We start from the raw sequence: 17,742 nt of genomic DNA, 5'->3' as shown, positions 1-17,742 counted from the left end.
TAATGGACCAGTGAGTTTGTTAGGGTTACAGAGCTTGGGTAAAATCTTATTTACAGGAACATGGTCAGCTTGTCAGTGGGTACACCACGGAGGTCAGCAACCATTAACTCCCTGCTCCTTAGGGAGGGGTGGGTCTCCTGAGCATCTTTTCCCAGCAACCTTTAACTGCTTATAAATCTTAAGGGAGCAGTAGATACTGATGAGAATTCACAAGTGCAAAAACCAAGCTTGTAATTGGAGGGGTGATACAGAAAAGATAATGAGTTTAATTTAATAACATCAACTTTAAGTGCAGTTTTAATTTTTTTAAGTAATTGATTTTTTTTTTTTTAATTTTAAGTGCATTGGTGTTTTGCCTGTGTGTATGTCTGTGTGAGGATTCCCTGGAACTGGAGTTACAGACAGTTGTGAGCTGCCATGTGGGTGCTGGAGATTGAACCCAGATCCTCTGGAAGAGCAGTCAGTGCTAAGCCATCTCTCCAGGCGCCCCCCCCCCCCCCCCCCCCCCCCCCCCCCGCTTTTGTGCAGTTATAATTTTATACCCATGAAAGGTACATGCAATATGTGAGGGTTTTTCTACAATCAAATACACTTACTGTATAAAATGTTTTTCTTTTCCTGCTCTTAAATTTCTTTGAGGCAGTTCAATTTTTATTGGAGCTCTTTTGACACATGTGTATATATGCAAAAATATAAAATACATATAAATAATTAAAAGGGTAAAATGGTTAATCTCCCTGTTATACTGCTTTTGTCATGAGAATTTTATAGACCCTATTTAGAGAGAGATTTATGAACTTTAGAGTCATACAAACTTAAAATGTATTACAACTGCAAGTCCTGTGAGCAGTTTAAAAATGCACACAAATCAACAAAAGTTAATTTAAAAATAAAATGACAGTCCTATAAAGTGGGACATTATTTTAAAACATTAGCATATATCCTCTATTTCCTATGTTGATATATACAGTTATATGTTTGAAATGAAATCTTTGTTTATATAATTCCATTTTATTGAATTTTATCTCATCTAATGTTAGATTATATTTAGATTCCAAAACTTAACCAATAAGTTTGGTAGTTTGTAGGTGGTTTGCTGTGCCATGTGGAGAGCAGGAGTTTAGATCCTGATTGTTTAAATCCTGACTGTACAGGATAGTTCCTCTGCTCATCCTGATTGGCTGAAGGGACTTGTAGCCTGCCCCTCCTCAGGTGTTTGTCTAATTGCTTCCTTATTCACTTGTCTTACTTCACAAGTAGTTCCTGTAAACTGAAATGTCATTCTTAAAGCTTTGTTTGTTTGTTTTGTTTTTCAAGACAGGGTTTCTCTGTGGTTTTGGTGCCTGTCCTGGATCTCGCTCTGTAGACTTTCTTATAGAAGACCTCTGTAGTTTAGGAGCCCTGTGAGAGTAAAATAGAGTACTCCTAATAGGACGTAGGACAAGACTGCAAAGTGAGATTTTCTCGGCAATCCAGGAAGTACTGTCCCCCAAATCATCAGTGACTTAGAGATTTCACGTTTTATCATGTGAGGTGACTTACCTAGTTAAGTGAGTGAGTGAATGGACCATTGTATTGGAGTAATGACAGTCTGGTTCCTCCATTAACTGTTTTATTTTTCTGCTTGTGCTCCAGATATAATTTGTTAAGTATTGTCATTTCTCATCGTTGTACAGATTAAGTTGTTTTCCACCGAGCATTTGCACAACGGTTACAGAACAAAGAGTAAACTTGTACTAATAAGGAGATATCTGCGAAATGTTTGTGTCTCCTACCTACTGGAATCCTTTGAAAATGGAGCTTTTTATTAAAAGGACTTAATATTATTACTCTGAAATGTAGTTTTTGTAACAAGACAGAATACATCGTTTTTATTCCCAGTTTCACAAACTTATTTTCAATGTTCAGGCTTTTGCAGCTCAGGAAGACTTGGAAAAGACCAAAGAAGAGTTAAAAACGGTGATGTCTGCGCCCCCTCCCCCTCCCCCTCCACCGGTCGTTCCTCCCACAGAAAATGAGCATGACGAGCATGACGAGAACAGTGCTGAGGCCAGTGCAGAGTTGTCCAGCGAGGGGGTGATGAACCACCGGAGCGAGGAGGAGCGGGTGACGGAGACCCAGAAAAATGAACGTGTAAAGAAGCAGCTCCAGGTACTGATGCACGTGTGTGCACTTAGACCCTTGCAGTCTCTATCGACATCAGTTTCGTAAATGTCCGACTCCTGATATGGGCCAGCCTTGTGTTTGTCCTCAAGTGGTATTCCTCTTTCCTTCCGTTATGCAACCCTGTTAGCAAGGGCTTTGCTAGCTGCTGAGGGTTGAGTTACAGATTGGCTCATTTCGAAGGAAGAAAGTATTCTAGTACTGTGTAAATGAAGTTAGTCTTTAAAACAATGGTGCAGTACTTGATACTTCATCCTTTTTCTAAAATACTGTCATCAGAATTATTCATATTTTAAAACTAAAGGATCAGTTTATTAAATGTGCATTATTAGGTCAATAGGAAATTTCAGGATTATTCAGCAGTTTAAAAACTAACCTTTAATTTTTTCAGTTGGTGAAATCTTAATAAAGAAGTGATAATTACAATAAAACTTGTATTGCTTTCTAGAGAAAAATGTCCATTTTATATCTTATATTAACTCTTCTTTAAAATGACTGCCTTGAACTTGATCAGTTATTTCATGTATTGGATTAAGAAAGTTAAAGCAGGGCCGGGCAGTGGTGGCACACACCTTTAATCCCAGCACTCCGGAGGCAGAGCCAGGCAGATCTCTGTGTTTGAGGGCAGTCTGGTCTACAGAGTGAGTTCCAGGAAAGGTGTAAAGCTACACAGAAAAACCCTGACTCGAAAAACAAAACAAAACAAAAGTTAAAGGAGTTCAGAATGTGTAAAATATGGCTGATGACTAAAGAAAAGAAAGCCTTGCATTCCTCCCGATCACAGTTACTAAAAAGAATCTTATGGGGCTGGAGAGACAGCTCCGTGGTTAAGAGAACAGCTTGACTGCTCTTCCAGAGGACCTGGGACCAAGCACCCACATGGCAGCTCACGACTGCCTATAACTCCAGTTCCAGGGGATACACAGACATAAACATGCAGTCAAAATGCCAATGCATATGAAATTAAAAAAAAGATGAAGCTTGTATACCATCCAGAAAACTACTCCACAGTGGAAAAATTAATCATATATTATTGTCCGTGTTATTTTGCATCTTTAAACTATTTTCATAATTTTTTAAACTTTAATAGTAATACTTTTTTTTTTTTAATGCAGGCATTAAGTTCAGAGTTAGCCCAAGCCAGAGATGAAACCAAGAAAACACAGAATGATGTTCTTCATGCTGAGAATGTCAAAGCAGGCCGTGATAAGTACAAGACTCTCCGACAGATTCGACAAGGCAATACAAAGCAGCGCATCGATGAGTTTGAAGCAATGTGAGAGCTGTTCTTGTGATACATGTCCTTCATAAGCTGAACCACCACCAGAGAAAAGCAGGCCTTTGCAGATGCGATGGAATGCATCCCACCTTGCCAAAGCACTCAGACCAGTTGACTGTGCTCACTAGCAGGATTCTGAGGGGCGCTCTTCAGCATTAAGGCAGTGTGCTGTCATGTTTGGTCATTTTTCTTTTGGCCAGGGAATGGATAATGCTATTCTGTCACCTCTTTGTACATGTTTCATTTTTTTTGTTTCTGTTTCATTTTTTTTCAGTTGAATATTAACACTAATGACATTGTCTGATAAATGTGTATGTGTGCTTTGAGCACTGTGTACATGTTAGGATAATAGTGGACATTTCAATGCATGTTTAGTTAATGAACTCATTTTTATTTGCCCTTTCCATGTTTAGCCTACATACATTTCCATGTTCACACTCATGTTTTTTCAGTATGGGCTTCTCATGCCCTGTCATGACAGAGCCATAATTCTGATGTCATACAGATCACTTACTGGAGGTATTTAAAATGAGGTGTTGGGGTAAACAGATCCAGGTAGATGAGACAGCGGCCCTTGTGGGAGACTGCATCATGAGGCGATGAGAACGTTGAACAGCATGGTATACAGAGGTGGTTAATTATTGTAGAAATCCCTTCATCACATTATTGGGCGTTGGCTTTCCATTTACTCAAGTACAGTTGTCATGCCAGCTCTAGTGACTGGTGGATCATGTCCTGTAATCCTTGGGTGGCTTTACTTGCCTGCCACCTCAGAGATGGACCCAGCAGGCAGCACTCCTAGGAGAATTATTGATGAAACACTGCCTGCGAGTAAGTGGTATCTGAAAAAAAATTCAAGGTTTGTTATTAGGTTGATTTAGAGCCACATGTCTAATAGAAGATACTGTTGATGATAACTGATTTTAATTGTTAAAAACAAACAAACAAACCTGGGCCTTTGAGCAAGGGCAGCAGATGATAGCATCAGTTCCAAGAAAAGTAATACTACCTCACTCTATACCTGTGATGACTGTTCACACTCAGTGTGTGTACACTGGTGTCTGTCATCCGTGGGCAGTCTCAATCATGTCCTTCATTGAATATACTTGGAGATTCCAGTGCTAATGTTTAACTGCCTTTTTGTTGATTCGTGGGGCTCTGATGTGTGTTCAGATTGTGTGTTCTCACTGGTATGCTGTTTCCTGAGGGGTGTTCTGTGTCTGAGGAAGTGGAGTGGCCCTTTATGAGAAAGACATCGCCTTTGCAGCATGGGAAGGATTCTCATCCTTTGTTCTTGGTGGGATAGGTACATCATTTTAGCGTATTTGGTTTCTGAATCACTGCCTATTTTATTTGTAGTCTCTAAAAACAAATCTATTTCAATTATGTCTTATTGAAGTCTTTCCAGCTAGAAAGATGCTCTTATAGTCTTAGATCATGAAGCACCTGAGTTTGAAGATACAGAAAGCCTTGTTTTCTCTGTGTGGTTCAGCTACGTTCCATTTGGTATTATGCACTCAAACTTACATTTATCTATTACAATTGCCATTTTATTAAGCAGTTTTCATGCACAGTAGATTAAACTTGTGTCTGATTTTGCTGACTTTAAAAGGAATAATTTGGGCAGATATTATGAAAAGGAAAGGCCTTGCTTAATATATTTTTGGACTCTGTAGGACAAAGGACAACTGGTAAACCTTGAAGTGGCTGTTGTACAGTGGTCGTGCACATGCTCACCATCATTGTTGAGGGAACGTTTCTGCTTCCCATACATGAGAGGGAGAGGTGGTAGGCCTTACTGCTCCACTTTGAAACGTGAGCATTCACTTTCCCAAAGCGCTAGAGCAATAGTCCTCATTGCTAGAAGAATTGACTGCCTATGGATTTCCCCTCTGCATTGTGTACGTTATCATTGCTGCACCAGTTGTGACAGTGTTGAGAGGCTACCAGTTATATTTGCTGTTAATAGTCTATTTGTAGATTAGTATTAAAATGGGTTTAATCCATTTTTAAAGCTGTACGGATTTTTCTAAAGGAACAGCCATTTGCAATATGGGTTTTCATAGAGATTAAACCAATTATAACGTTTAGCAGTTGAGAGCACATGTTCATATAGCAATGTAAAAACACACTAATGAGTATTTGATAATTTCCCATTAGCATAATTTCATGTTGTACAAGTAAATTACAATTACATCTCTAATTTTGGTTAATATTCATTGGTTAACAATAAAGTGACAAAAGCTCATGCCTTTGAGGTCCACTGTTGTTATTTAACACGGTTTTCTCATACATTTCTTGAAATTATAATTTGAGCCATGAACTATTTGATCTTAGGAAAAAAATTTGAATCCTCCTAGACTTCTCTTTATCCCCCTTTTACATTGTAGAGATCACAGTGACTTTTAGACTCATGACATCTGAAGGTGATTTGGGATTTCCAGACATTGCTTTGTTTACACTGTCCATTTTCTTTTTCCTGAGGAAGATAAGCTTCACTCTTGATGATTCCTCTCACTGTTAAAATTGTGGTATTCTTTGTATTCTAGGCTAAGTACCGTTAGTCTTCCTAAAACTGTATCATAGCAGTCCACTGTGAACGTAGATTGCCTTTTAGATAGTCTCTCACTAATACTTAGTGAATATTCTTAAATAAAAGAGGAACAGCTCTCCTCTGAACCTTTTAAAAGCCAAGAATTGTTACTTTTTCTGTCTTTAAGAGTAGGTAGTCATTTCTCTGATCTTGAAAAGCAAAGACATTTTTATAGAATGTTCTACTTTTTATCTAGAGAGTTTTTTTAAACTGGAATTATTGCTTTTAAACTTAACATTCTATTGGAGTTTTTCTTTATTATGTGTAGAAAAATGGCTTGGCATTAGTGTTGTGGTTTGGAGTAATTCCCATTTTTTTTTTCTAATTTTCATCACCTTATAGATTTGGAATGTTTTAAGAAGCAAAAGGATAAACATTAAACCCACAAGTATATGTGCCCAATAAAAATTCATCTTTTTTTGAAAGTTAAAACTTGAACTAAAATATAAGTGATTATTAAATTTGAGTTAATTTACTGACCAGTGAGGCAAATGTGGCCTGTCACATAGGGTGGTACTCTTTTCATACATCTTGGAAGTTGAGTGGACTTTGTATATTTTGGTTACATCATAAAAATGTCCAAAAGCTAGGGGTAGTGATCCACACCTGTGATCTCAGAATTCTAGAGGTGGAGGCAGGAGAATCAAGAGTTCAAAATCACCCTTGGGTACACCATGGTTCAAAGCCAGCCTAGACTAAATGCCACCCCTGTCTACTCCCCATGCCAAATAATCAGACCATCGGCACTCTTGCTTCTACACCATAAATCAGCCGAAACATGGGCATGTTTGGGTTTTCAACCTTGGCTTTTCAGATAAATACTTTCAACTCCTATTTTCTTTAGACTTACCTCTTAGTAATGATCCCATCTTTCAGGAATGTAAGAACTGCCATTTCCTGGTGGAAAGGGCTGTGGCTCCTGTCTTGTCTGCCCTTTGACCCCTTCAGCTCTGCAAATCAAGTATTCTGACGCAGGCTTGTACACACTCCCTTAAGCATGACATTTTCCTTGTTACATACATCACCCAAGGGCTGAAGTATTTCCTTCATGCTTATATACACACTGCCTCAAGCATTGAAGTGTTAACTTGATCTCATATAGAACTTTAAGGTAAAGTCTATGACTAAGAAAGCCCCATATAGGTCACCTTTGTGTCTGTGGTGCTCCTGAGTACTCGTTCTGCATTTTTATTTAGTAACCTTCATTTAATCAGAAATGTTTATTAATTGCCTGCTATATTTGTGGACTTGAAGCAAGATAAGAATGACCATGGCCCTTCAAATACAAGACTTGAAATATTAATTTACCTTAATTCTTACATCAGTTTGCATTTCTCAGTTACATTATCAGTTTACTTTGAAAATGTCAGTGCCATATTGTTGCTTTGTGCTATTTTGTATGCCTCGATTTCCTCCATACTTACAGCTAACCTGGTTACTCCCATCTTTGAAGTTTATTCCCCTGTCCTAATTGTTCGTTTTTCTTTAATTTGAAATTTGGGGTTTTATGCTTATCATGTCATTGGTTCCTAAAAACCTAGTGGAACTGGCTTTTGCTTTGTGTCTTATGCTTAGTAGCAAGCATGCTGTTAGGATTTGGGGATGTTCAGGTGACTTGGAAGCTTTTCTGATTAAATGTGAATTGTGACATTCTTCTTACACTGTTACAATATGTATAACCTTTTCATTTTCTCAGTTTGTATATTCATAGACCTAGAAACATGCATTTCTTAGGATCCTAAGAGTATCTTCCTCCTCCCATTTCTTTTATTCATACTAAAAACCTATGAAACTCAAGTGTAGCATTTGAATCTTTTATACCATCATTCCATTTATATAGTTTTTTAAGTTCTGAATGCATTAGCTAAAAGATAGTTGTACAATGATGAGAATGAGACATAAGGAAGGTCGGTAGCAGGAAAGTGAGCAGCCAGGATAATGAGTAATGGGTGTGGTGTTACCCACAACAGTGTAGTCCCCAGGGAATCTTGTTCTCTGATACATTGCAGTGTCCTCTCTGGTACATTACAGTGTCCATTTCATGGGTCAAGCTTTAAATGTTGGTTAATAAAGATACCCTAAAGATGAAGCTCCTGATTTTAAGTCTGTAACTATAAGAAGGTTCACTTTATACTCAGTCAAGTAGCATAGTCAGAGGTATGTGCATTAAGTGGGAGTTTGATGGAGTTAGAGTTTTTGGTTGATTATTTATGGGTTTGTTTTGTGATAAACTTTGTGTAAGATGAGCTTGTTATTTTAATCACTTCAAGGGTACAGCGTGGTAGCCCCACATTGTCATTGTTGTGCACCCATCACCAGCATCCATCTCCAGAGCATCTTCATCTACACTGAAGCAGTACTCGTTGAAGGACAGCTTTCTTCCCGGTCCATGGTGGAAACTGTACCCGTTGAAGGACAGTTCTCTACCTGGTCCATGGTGGAAGCTGTATCCATTGAAGGACAGCTTTCTTCCTGGTCCATGGTGGAAACTGTTCCTGTTGAAGGACAGCTTTCTTCCTGGTCCTTGGTGGAAACTGTACCTGTTGAAGGACAGCTCTCTTCCTGGTCCTTGGTGGCTACTTTTGGTACTTTCTGTTTCTGAACTCTGGGGTTTCTAGGCACCTCATCAGAGTAAACCATATGGTATCTGTCCATTTCTGTCTGGCATACTTCACTTAGTACATTTCACTTAATATAATATTCACATTTTAATGCTTTTTTTTTGTTAAGGTTGAATAGATGCTCCACTGTTCATCACGTTTTATCCATGTATTGGTCAGTTGGTTGTGTCCACATTTTTTACCATTCTATTCTACCATTTCCACATTTTTACGAATGGTCCTGTAACTTTGGTATGAAAATATGTCAGACTCCCTAAATGGATTTGCTGGATCAGGTAATCCTATTGTTAATTTTTTGAAAAACTGTCATATTTTCCATGTCAGCTGTACCCGTTCGTACTGGAGTGCACCTGGGTTCCAGGTTACTCCATCCTTGCTGACAATTGTTATCTTCTGGATACCTCCTTTTACTTTCCTGACAATGTAGTCGTAACTAATTGTGGTTCTGATTTACGTTGTTTTTTAAAAAATTTTATAAATGAGAAAACATTGAGCATCTATCTCTTCATGTACTTAGGGCCATTTGTGTAACTCCTTTGGGGCATATTCATTTGCATTTGTCCATTTTAATTTATTTGTGGTTGAATTAGGTTTTTTAAAAGAGTTCTTTATATTTAGTATTCAAGTTATATATTATCTCAGGATTTAGTTTTTGGTTTTTCTGAGACAGAGTCTCTACATAGCCCTGGCTGTCCTGGAACTCACTATATAGACCAGGCTAGCCTTAAACTCCCAAAGGTCTGCCTACTTCTGCCCCTCAAATGCTAGGATTAATGATGTATACAACTACATTCGGTGAGAGTTAGAATTTTAATCCCATAACAAATATGAGTAGCAAATACTTTCTTCCATCCTATGAATTTCTTTCTCACTTTTGTTAATGTTTTTTGATGCATAAAAGATTTTGATGAAGTTTGGTGTATTTTTTTGTTGCCATTACCTAGGGCTCTGGTTTTTCTTTCTTTCTTTTTTTTTTTTTTACAAAAACAAAAACAACCCATGTTTTTATTAATTTTAAGATCTTGATGTGTTCCCCAGGCTGGCTTCCGCCCCCTGTACATTGACTAGCCTGCTGTAATCTCTGAAGTAGTTGGTGCTGTACACATGCTGCTGCCACAGGTTGTTGGTTTGTTGTTTGTTTTAAGGAACAAAGTTTTAGGATTTTTATTTATTTAAGACAGGCTCTCCCTCCCTTGAACTTGTATCCTATCAGTTCAGTTTCAGGGCTGTTATCCCAAATGCTGGGATTACAGGCCACTGTGCCTGACTTAGGGAAAGTAGGCTTTGCTGAAGACACTGCTAAAAAGAAGACAAGACGGAAGAGTGCCATTCCCAGCGGCTAGTATGTAGACAGGAAAAAGTAAGTGGGAAATGTGAGTCACCCTGCACTGACGATAGGATGCTGCCAGGAGTATGTGCAAGCTGGGAAACGGTGCCAGGGTACATCGGCTTGATTCAAGGGCAAATGGTGGCTTTGACAATTCATGTTGCAATGTAATACATAACTAAAAAGTGCAGAGGTTAAAGAAAGCCTAGAGTTGTGTTCTGTAGCTAGCCCGCAGGGAGGCTGTGGCCCCGTGGAGGAGAGGCATACCTGGATGTAGTCTGTTCTCAGTTTTGCTGAATGTAGCCATGCTCTTTTTCTTCTGCTTGTTTTCCAAGTGACTTGTTTGGGGACTCTTAGGACCCTTCCTGCTCTGTGGCTTTCTGTGGTAATGTTTTTGGTGAACTAGAATTTAAGATTCTGGGTTCTCATCCCAAGCCTAACACTGTGCTATATTGTAATTCTGATTTTCTAGTTCATAGTTTTGAGTCAGATTGCCTGTGTCAGAGTATTTTTCTAGAATCAGGTATGTATAACTTTGACTTCAGAACTTCTGGCTAACGCTGGCTAATATTCATGTACTTTTCAACTCTTGCTTGTAGTTGAAAAGCCGTTCCCTCAGTATGGTGCGTAGGACAGTAATTCTGTGTTCTCAGATACCCCTAATGATGTATCTGAGAAGATGTCCATCAAACAGGTTTCTAGGGACTAAAAAGCCAACTTCTTCGGGTCATTGTGAAGGGTCATAATCATCAAGACATGACCCGGTGGTGATTATCTCAGAGCACACAGCTACAGTTACTTACTGGCTGCAGCATCTTTGGGCAATTCATTCTGGAAATTTCTATAAGCACAAGAGATAAAAGAAACTTACATGCATTCCATTCATATGGAAGTATGCCAGACTGAAATTCAGAAGGCAGCACGTGACACAGGAAAGTCATGAGGGGAAATAGGTTGATGTGCAGTTTGGGCCCTGATAGAATCCCGGGGGTGGGGGTGGGGGGATGCAAGAAGAGAAAGTGGGCTTGGGCCAGAGCCTTGGAGAGAGCACCACAGTGTGGCCAAGTTGGGGAGCACAGTGGAGGGAAGAGCACAAGCCTTACACGGAGGGCTGACTCCCTGAGCTCCAGGGCCATAAGAAAGGGGGGACTGTCAGGACTTGTGATCACACTGGCATGGGACACAGTCGCTGGAAACGAGCACTGGATTAGATGACCACCGTGTACCGTGTCTTCTGGAAGGTGTCCTCACAGACCTCCATGTCAGCTATTCTCAACCTGTGGGTTGCAGCCCTTTGGGGGTTGAACGATCCTTTCACAGGGGTCGCATATCAGATAGTTACATTACAGTTTATAACTGGGAAGATTACAGTTATAAAGTAGCAACAAAATAATTTATAGTTGGGGTCACCACAACATGAGAAAGCATATTAAAGGGTTACAGCACAAGGAAGGTTGAGAACCACTGCTCCATGTGGTCCTTAAGTCTCAAAGAACAGAGGAGTGCTCTTTCCAGCAGAGTCCTGTACCATCCCCAAGGTTCACTCCAGCATGAGCTCCACCTGGCACTCTTACCAAAATCACAGGCTTCTCTCCAGTAAAGTGGCAATTACCCTTTGGGGCAAATATGTTCGATGCAGCACTTAAGTGATTCAGTTCCCTCACCTGTTCTGGTGTGGTAACACTTACTAATGATAAGGCCCTGACGACTCCTAGATGAGTTAGAACAGCATGGTCAGGAGGAAGCAGAAGAGTCCAGATGAGCATCAGGCCGATAGATACAGTCAGCCTCTTGCTGCAGTCAGCTAGACTATGGATGCTCCCTCTGCCCTGAGGCCAAGCAATACTGGTGGGTGTGGAGAGCTGGTCTCCATGGCAGTTTGCACACAGGCATCAGAGTATGTGACGCTCCTCAGCAGTCCCCATTGTTGGAACCAAGGGCATCAGCTATGTGAGCAGGGGTTGAATCTGGGGACATAAGTCCGCCTCTGGAACTGGGTAAAGGGCAGTGCTAAGTAGTGGTGGGCTATCTTAGGTTATGGTTGTAAGTAATGGTGGGCTATCTTAGGTTATGGTTGTAAGTAGTGGTGGGCTATCTTAGGTTATGGTTGTAAGCAGTGGTGGGCTATCTTAGGTTATGGTTGTAAGCAGTGGTGGGCTATCTTAGGTTATGGTTGTAAGCAGTGGTGGCTATCTTAGGTTATGGTTGTAAGCAGTGGTGGGCTATCTTAGGTTATGGTTGTAAGCAGTGGTGGGCTATCTTAGGTTATGGTTGTAAGCAGTGGTGGGCTATCTTAGGTTATGGTTGTAAAGTTAGAGCTGTGACCTGTTTGCAGGCCTCAAAGACAGAGCTATTGAACTGCTAAAGAAAGGTCTTCGGTGGGGAGAGAATGTCAATGTCTTTATTCAAATATTTTAGTGCCAAGAACCTTCCAGACCCTGTATACTAGCCATTCAAGACGACATAGTGACATAAGCCCTTGGCCTAATAAACTGACTTTCTGTAGGAAAAGCAAAAGACATCAGTAAGCAACATTAAATTGCTACACATTTCAGTACTAGATTGTGTGAAACGGCCAATATTCAATCATCCTTGACCTATAAAAGCACTTTTATTTCCACTTAACCTATGAAAGGGCTAAGTTGGGTAAAACTTTGGGGGTGATAATCAGGGTTCAGAAGGTCATGAGCACCCCCATGAAGAGGTGGTGTATAAATTGTCACTTGAAGAAAGAGAACTCCTCCCTTTCCTTCACTTGGATCAGGAGGGTGGGCACCCGGGGGCTAGCCAGAACTGTCTGTCCAGGGCTCTCGTGTGCTGGCTCTGGGGCACACCTGGTTCCTCAGACACAGGAGCCCCAGCATAGCTGTACCTTTAGATCTAACAAGATAAGTCAGAAAGGCTTCCAGAAACCGCAGTAGGGCAGCTAGGATCAGAGGGAAGGAGGCCCTTGAGAAGTGAGGTCACACACAACTCAAGGCAGGCTAATCATCCCAGGCAGTCTCAGCATGTCTGGAGGAGAAGTATGCTAAATTCTCAGAACTGCGTGTGATTATTTCAACAAAGTAGTTAGTAGATGGAAGGTAAGATGTAAATTTGTGTGAAATCTGCCCCTTATTTCACAAGTTTTTGAAAAAGCTTCTCAAGCCCAGCAAGATACCCTCCCATGGGACCGCAGTAAACCGCGGTCTTGCCTGAAAGTGTTCCAGGAAGAGAATATCACAGCGAAGACCGGCAAGAACCGGCTGAACTGCTTCAGGAGAAGAAGGGGAGGGTTAGGACCGAGGGCCGAACCAAGTCAGAGGAGAACAGTGGAGTGGTATCCGAAGTTGTAAAGGGGCCAGACCACATCTTTCGTAGTTCATGGGGTTTAGGCTACATGTCCACTGAGCAGTTTGGCCTTGGAGACCACGTTATTCCCAGAGCTAGGCCCGCATCATTTCAGTAGAAGTTTGAGGGATGAAAGCGAATACACTGACTCAGAGATACAAGTGTTGTTGGTCCAGTACTTAATGAGCCTTGCACGGGGATGCTCCTGCCTGGAGGAAGGGGCACCTCTGCCTAATCCACAGAAATATGTCAGGAATACTGCAGGCGGCTTGAAGTTGGTGAGCTATTCTACTTAGTTAATGCAGTAGTTTGTCCAAAGACAACCATCATGGCAGTCTATCTATATTTGGACTTTGGTTTGCATTGCAGTAGGAAGTATGTATATCCACATCTCCTATGTCTATATACCTGTCAAGGCCATTCTATATTAAAGTGACAAGACATGCTTGAATGCTCTTGTAGGCCTGTCTTGTCTGCATACCTCCAAGTAAGTATATCCATTAATGTAGAAGCCAAGTTGAATAAATTCTCAGTTTAAACATAACAGGGTAGTGACTGAAAATTACACCCATCAATGGAAAACTGGGCTTCGACTCAGCTGGTTCATCTTCAAGATGAGGTGAATGTGGCTTCAGTGCAGACTGAGATAGTTGATTGGCCCTTGCAGGGAGAGAATGCATCTTTTGATTGTCTCTGCAAGCCTGCCCAAATCAAAAGAAGCATATACCCCCAAGAGGTGGCTTTAATTTAGGTGAGGAGCTATAGGCGATTAATGGCTATTGAGAGTGGGAGAATCAGTTTGTTCCAAGGATGAGCCAAGGATAGGTTGGTTATCCCCCCCAAAATGGTCAGGCCTATACATATACATGTAAGCAACACTAAATGTGCTCAGCAGATTATGTGTATGCATGTATATGTACCTATGTAACAGTAATTAAAGAAGAGGCCATGAATTTGAGAGGAAGGGAGCTGGACACAGGAGAAGCCTGCAGGAGGAGGAGGAATGGAAATGATGTGAATACACTACTTCTGTATGAAATTCTTTTTCAAGTTATAAAAAAAAAACCTATAGAAAAAATAAAATTGGAGACGTGAAGAGAAAGAGGCTTGCGCTGAGTTGAGTCAGTGTTACTCAGAGGTGTTGAGTGTTTCAGGACTCAGCAGGAATTGGGGCATTGGCACCGAATTCAGGCTGGAGAAGATCCCGAGGTTGGAACTAGAGGGAAGAAGAGATCAAGGGAGGGAGGAAGCCCAGTGGGCAGTGAGAAGTGAGGTCAACTGTGGCTTGAAGCAGGACTCTAGTTGCCTGTAGCTAAGGGGCGAAGGTCTATGTGTAAGAGGAAAACACTAAACTAGCTCTCAGAACTCAGTGTGATTATCTCAGTTAGTTTGGTCCTTATTAGGATATTTGAAAAGGAAAAAAAAAAAAACAGTGTAATATTTTACACATGTCCTGTGTCTGCAGATGAACAAGGATCTAATTTACCTTTATGTTTCTATTAAACAATAGCATTTTTACTTGTGGAATTGAAATGAAAACTACTAAGAGAAAATCACTAGAGATGTGTTTAGATTTGTAGATAATAGTTATCCAATTAGAGCAAGGATTGGGAAATATCTCTGTTTGAGACAGGGCTCACTATGTAACCTAGGGTGGGTGGTCTTGAACTCATGGTGCTCTTACCCTGCTTCCTGAGTGCTGGGATTACAGGAGTGAACCCCCATACCCAGCTTGACAAATTGTTTATGTGAAGATGAGGTTTTTGCCTTCACGCACCAAGTGTCACATGCGTGACTAGCTAGCATGGGTGGTGTGTAAAGGAGCAAGCCTGAATTCCGATATGGCTTCATTGATGTTTACATCCACGTTTCGTGTAGTTTTCATTGCTAGGGAGGCTTTAGATTTGGGAGCAACAGAGGGAAAAGAAGAAGATGAAAAGCTTAAATCACTGTTAGAAGCAAAATTGGTGGGACCATAGATTAGATTTACTTAGTCCACAAACTGGTTTGTCAGATTTAAGAATCCATAGCCAGGCAGAATGCACAAACCTTGGATGTATCCCATACTTGGGAGGTGGAGCTTGGAGGTTGGAAGAGTGCCTTTTGTTTGAGGCTAGTCTGTTTTACATAATAAAGCCCGGACTAGCCAAGGCCCCACAGTGAGACCCTGCATCTGAGGAGGACTGAACCACAAATGGTCAGGGGTGTGGAGTTCTCAGCTGTCAGGAATTCTGCTGTGGTCACAGGGGAGGTTTGCGTTGTTGTAATAAAGGGCATGTCCTGCCCTTTGAAAACCTTTTAGCATTGACTTAAACCAACATGCCTTCAGAGTCACCTGAAGGACATTGACCTTTGCTGACTGATGGACCTCATCTTCCTGCCTGGATTCTGTTTACAGCATGATCCATTCTATTACTCAGGCTTTCCACTGAGGTTTTTATTTGGCTTATTGAATTTTTTATTACCAGCATCAATTCAGTTGGGTTTTCTTCAGTAATTTTCTTTATGTCTCCTATTTTCATATCTTGGATTGACATCCTTATCTCCCCCCCCCCCCCCCCCCCCCCCCGTGGCTTGAGTGAGTATTGTTAGAGTCATTCTTTTCACTTCTTGGTGTGGTAGTTCTTCCAGGTCACTCTTGTTAGGTGTCATTATTATGGGATTAGGGACCTTATTGGGGAGGCAGGCTGTCTTGGATGTCCATATTTGTTCCTATACCGCACATCTGGAGTAGTTTGTTGGCTCTTTTCCCTCTTGCTTCTTTGAGGGGAGGTGGTTTTCAGTGTCAGGAGAGGACTGAGACGTAGGAGGGTTGAAAGCCCCCCCCCACCTCTCACCCTCTGCCCTTGAGGCTGGTGCAGGAAGTCCTGGAGTGACTTAGGCAGCCTCCTAGGAGGTGAAATATGGTCCCCTCCAGGGGCAAAATTCCTGGGAGCTGCAGGTGGGCTTGGTTGAGGAGGCCATGCCTGGCACCTGGTGCATGGTTCCCAGGCGGTGTGGATGGGGTGGATGGCCTGTGGAGGGGGTGCCATGTCCTCTCCTTGCTTCAAGAGGCTATGCTGGCTGGGCTCCTCCTCGTGCGGAAAGGTTTTTCATGCTCTCCCTTCTGGTTGCAATTACTGTTCTTTTCCCAGCTCACTGTGTTGTCCAGTCATCAACAGGCCTGTCACTGGTCAGTACCATCCTGTCTTCATTGAACAGGCCTTTATCTCTTGTGTAGTTTACTTCTGAAGTTTCTCCATGTTATTCTGATGAGAAGCTCCTCTGTAGGACCCCACGCTTCTGTATAAATCTCAGCATTAGTTTGTTTTATGATGAAAAAGTTTTCAATGGGAAACATTTACAATATCAGAGACTCCTAATAACAATGGCATCATCTCCATTTATTGGCATGATCTTCCATCATGTGGTTAGGTAAAGTTGTTTAAATTGTTACAGTAAGAACATATATCTTCTTGTTAGGTTTATTAATCGTCTTATCTCACGATCTTTTAATGGTTGTCACTGAAAATATTCGGGGCTAGGGTGGAGAAATGAAACTAGTGTTTGTCTGCCGGCCTTACTAGTATTGCTGAACCCCCGGGGTTTCTAATGATTTGCCGGTTCTTCGGGGCATTCTGAGTTTTCTGCAGCGGTGACAGTTCTAATCCTTCCAGCATTTATAATTTCCATTCTTCTGCTTATTGGATGGCGTTTCCAATCCAGTGCTGAATGTTGGCGGCATCTCATTTTGCTTGAGATCAATGTTTCTAACGTTCCTAGGTTTGGGGACATGACCTTTACCGGACTAATGGAAATTCCTTTTATAAGTCTTATTCATATTTTGCCAAGAGGTTCATTTACAAAATACAAAAGAGGGTTTCAAACTTACTCCATGTAATTCATGTACATAGTGAGATAACCGTTCAAGAATTTTTGGTTAATCTTCTGAACTAAACGAACAGATATATATCGTTAAAGAAAATGTATGTGTTTGAAATAACGTGATATAACGTATGTCCTAGCTATGGCCGGTGCTCCACAAGTCCTGAGACACCTGTGACTATCCTGCCTATCTGGTCAGTATGTTCCACCCTCTCCCCTGCAGAGGATGCATCCTTCAAAGAAGCGTAATCTAACAGCGCCACCTGCTGGCAATCTTGGGAATTTCTTCTCTCTCGCCCTGGGCTTCCTTTATCAGCGCTTGTCTTGTGCTTTTTTCCTCTTCACTCCCTGTCCTCCTCTGTCTAAACGTTAACACACACGTGAAGCCGTTCTCTTCCCGCCTTTGCTTTCCTTCCCTCTTGTCTCTTCATCAGTCTAAGCCTCCTTCAACAGTGATTAAAGATGGAAAGCACAGAACTGTCAACCAAAGCAAACAGCACAGCCAGACATACATTTGAAAGGGCATTCCGGACCAGAGTGCCCGCTCTGACCAGTTAGCCATTAG

The 17,742-nt window shown here is 41.3% G+C and overlaps 1 protein-coding gene across 2 annotated transcripts in view; it reads left to right on the top strand.

Annotated features, from left to right (window-relative positions):
- Positions 1 to 17,742, top strand: part of Rdx (radixin) — a 66,408-nt gene that overhangs the window by 43,837 nt on the left and 4,829 nt on the right. For both annotated transcript variants that reach the window (XM_028864941.2, XM_028864942.2), the window contains 2 exons: positions 1,909 to 2,151; positions 3,279 to 3,439. In XM_028864941.2, the coding sequence (XP_028720774.1) occupies positions 1,909 to 2,151; positions 3,279 to 3,439 (404 nt within the window). The remainder of the gene's footprint in view (positions 1 to 1,908; positions 2,152 to 3,278; positions 3,440 to 17,742) is intronic.

The sequence above is a fragment of the Peromyscus leucopus genome, chromosome 7 (genome assembly GCF_004664715.2).
Source record: "Peromyscus leucopus breed LL Stock chromosome 7, UCI_PerLeu_2.1, whole genome shotgun sequence".
NCBI classification, from domain to species: Eukaryota; Metazoa; Chordata; class Mammalia; order Rodentia; family Cricetidae; genus Peromyscus; species Peromyscus leucopus.
This window is presented reverse-complemented; position numbering and strand designations above follow the sequence as displayed.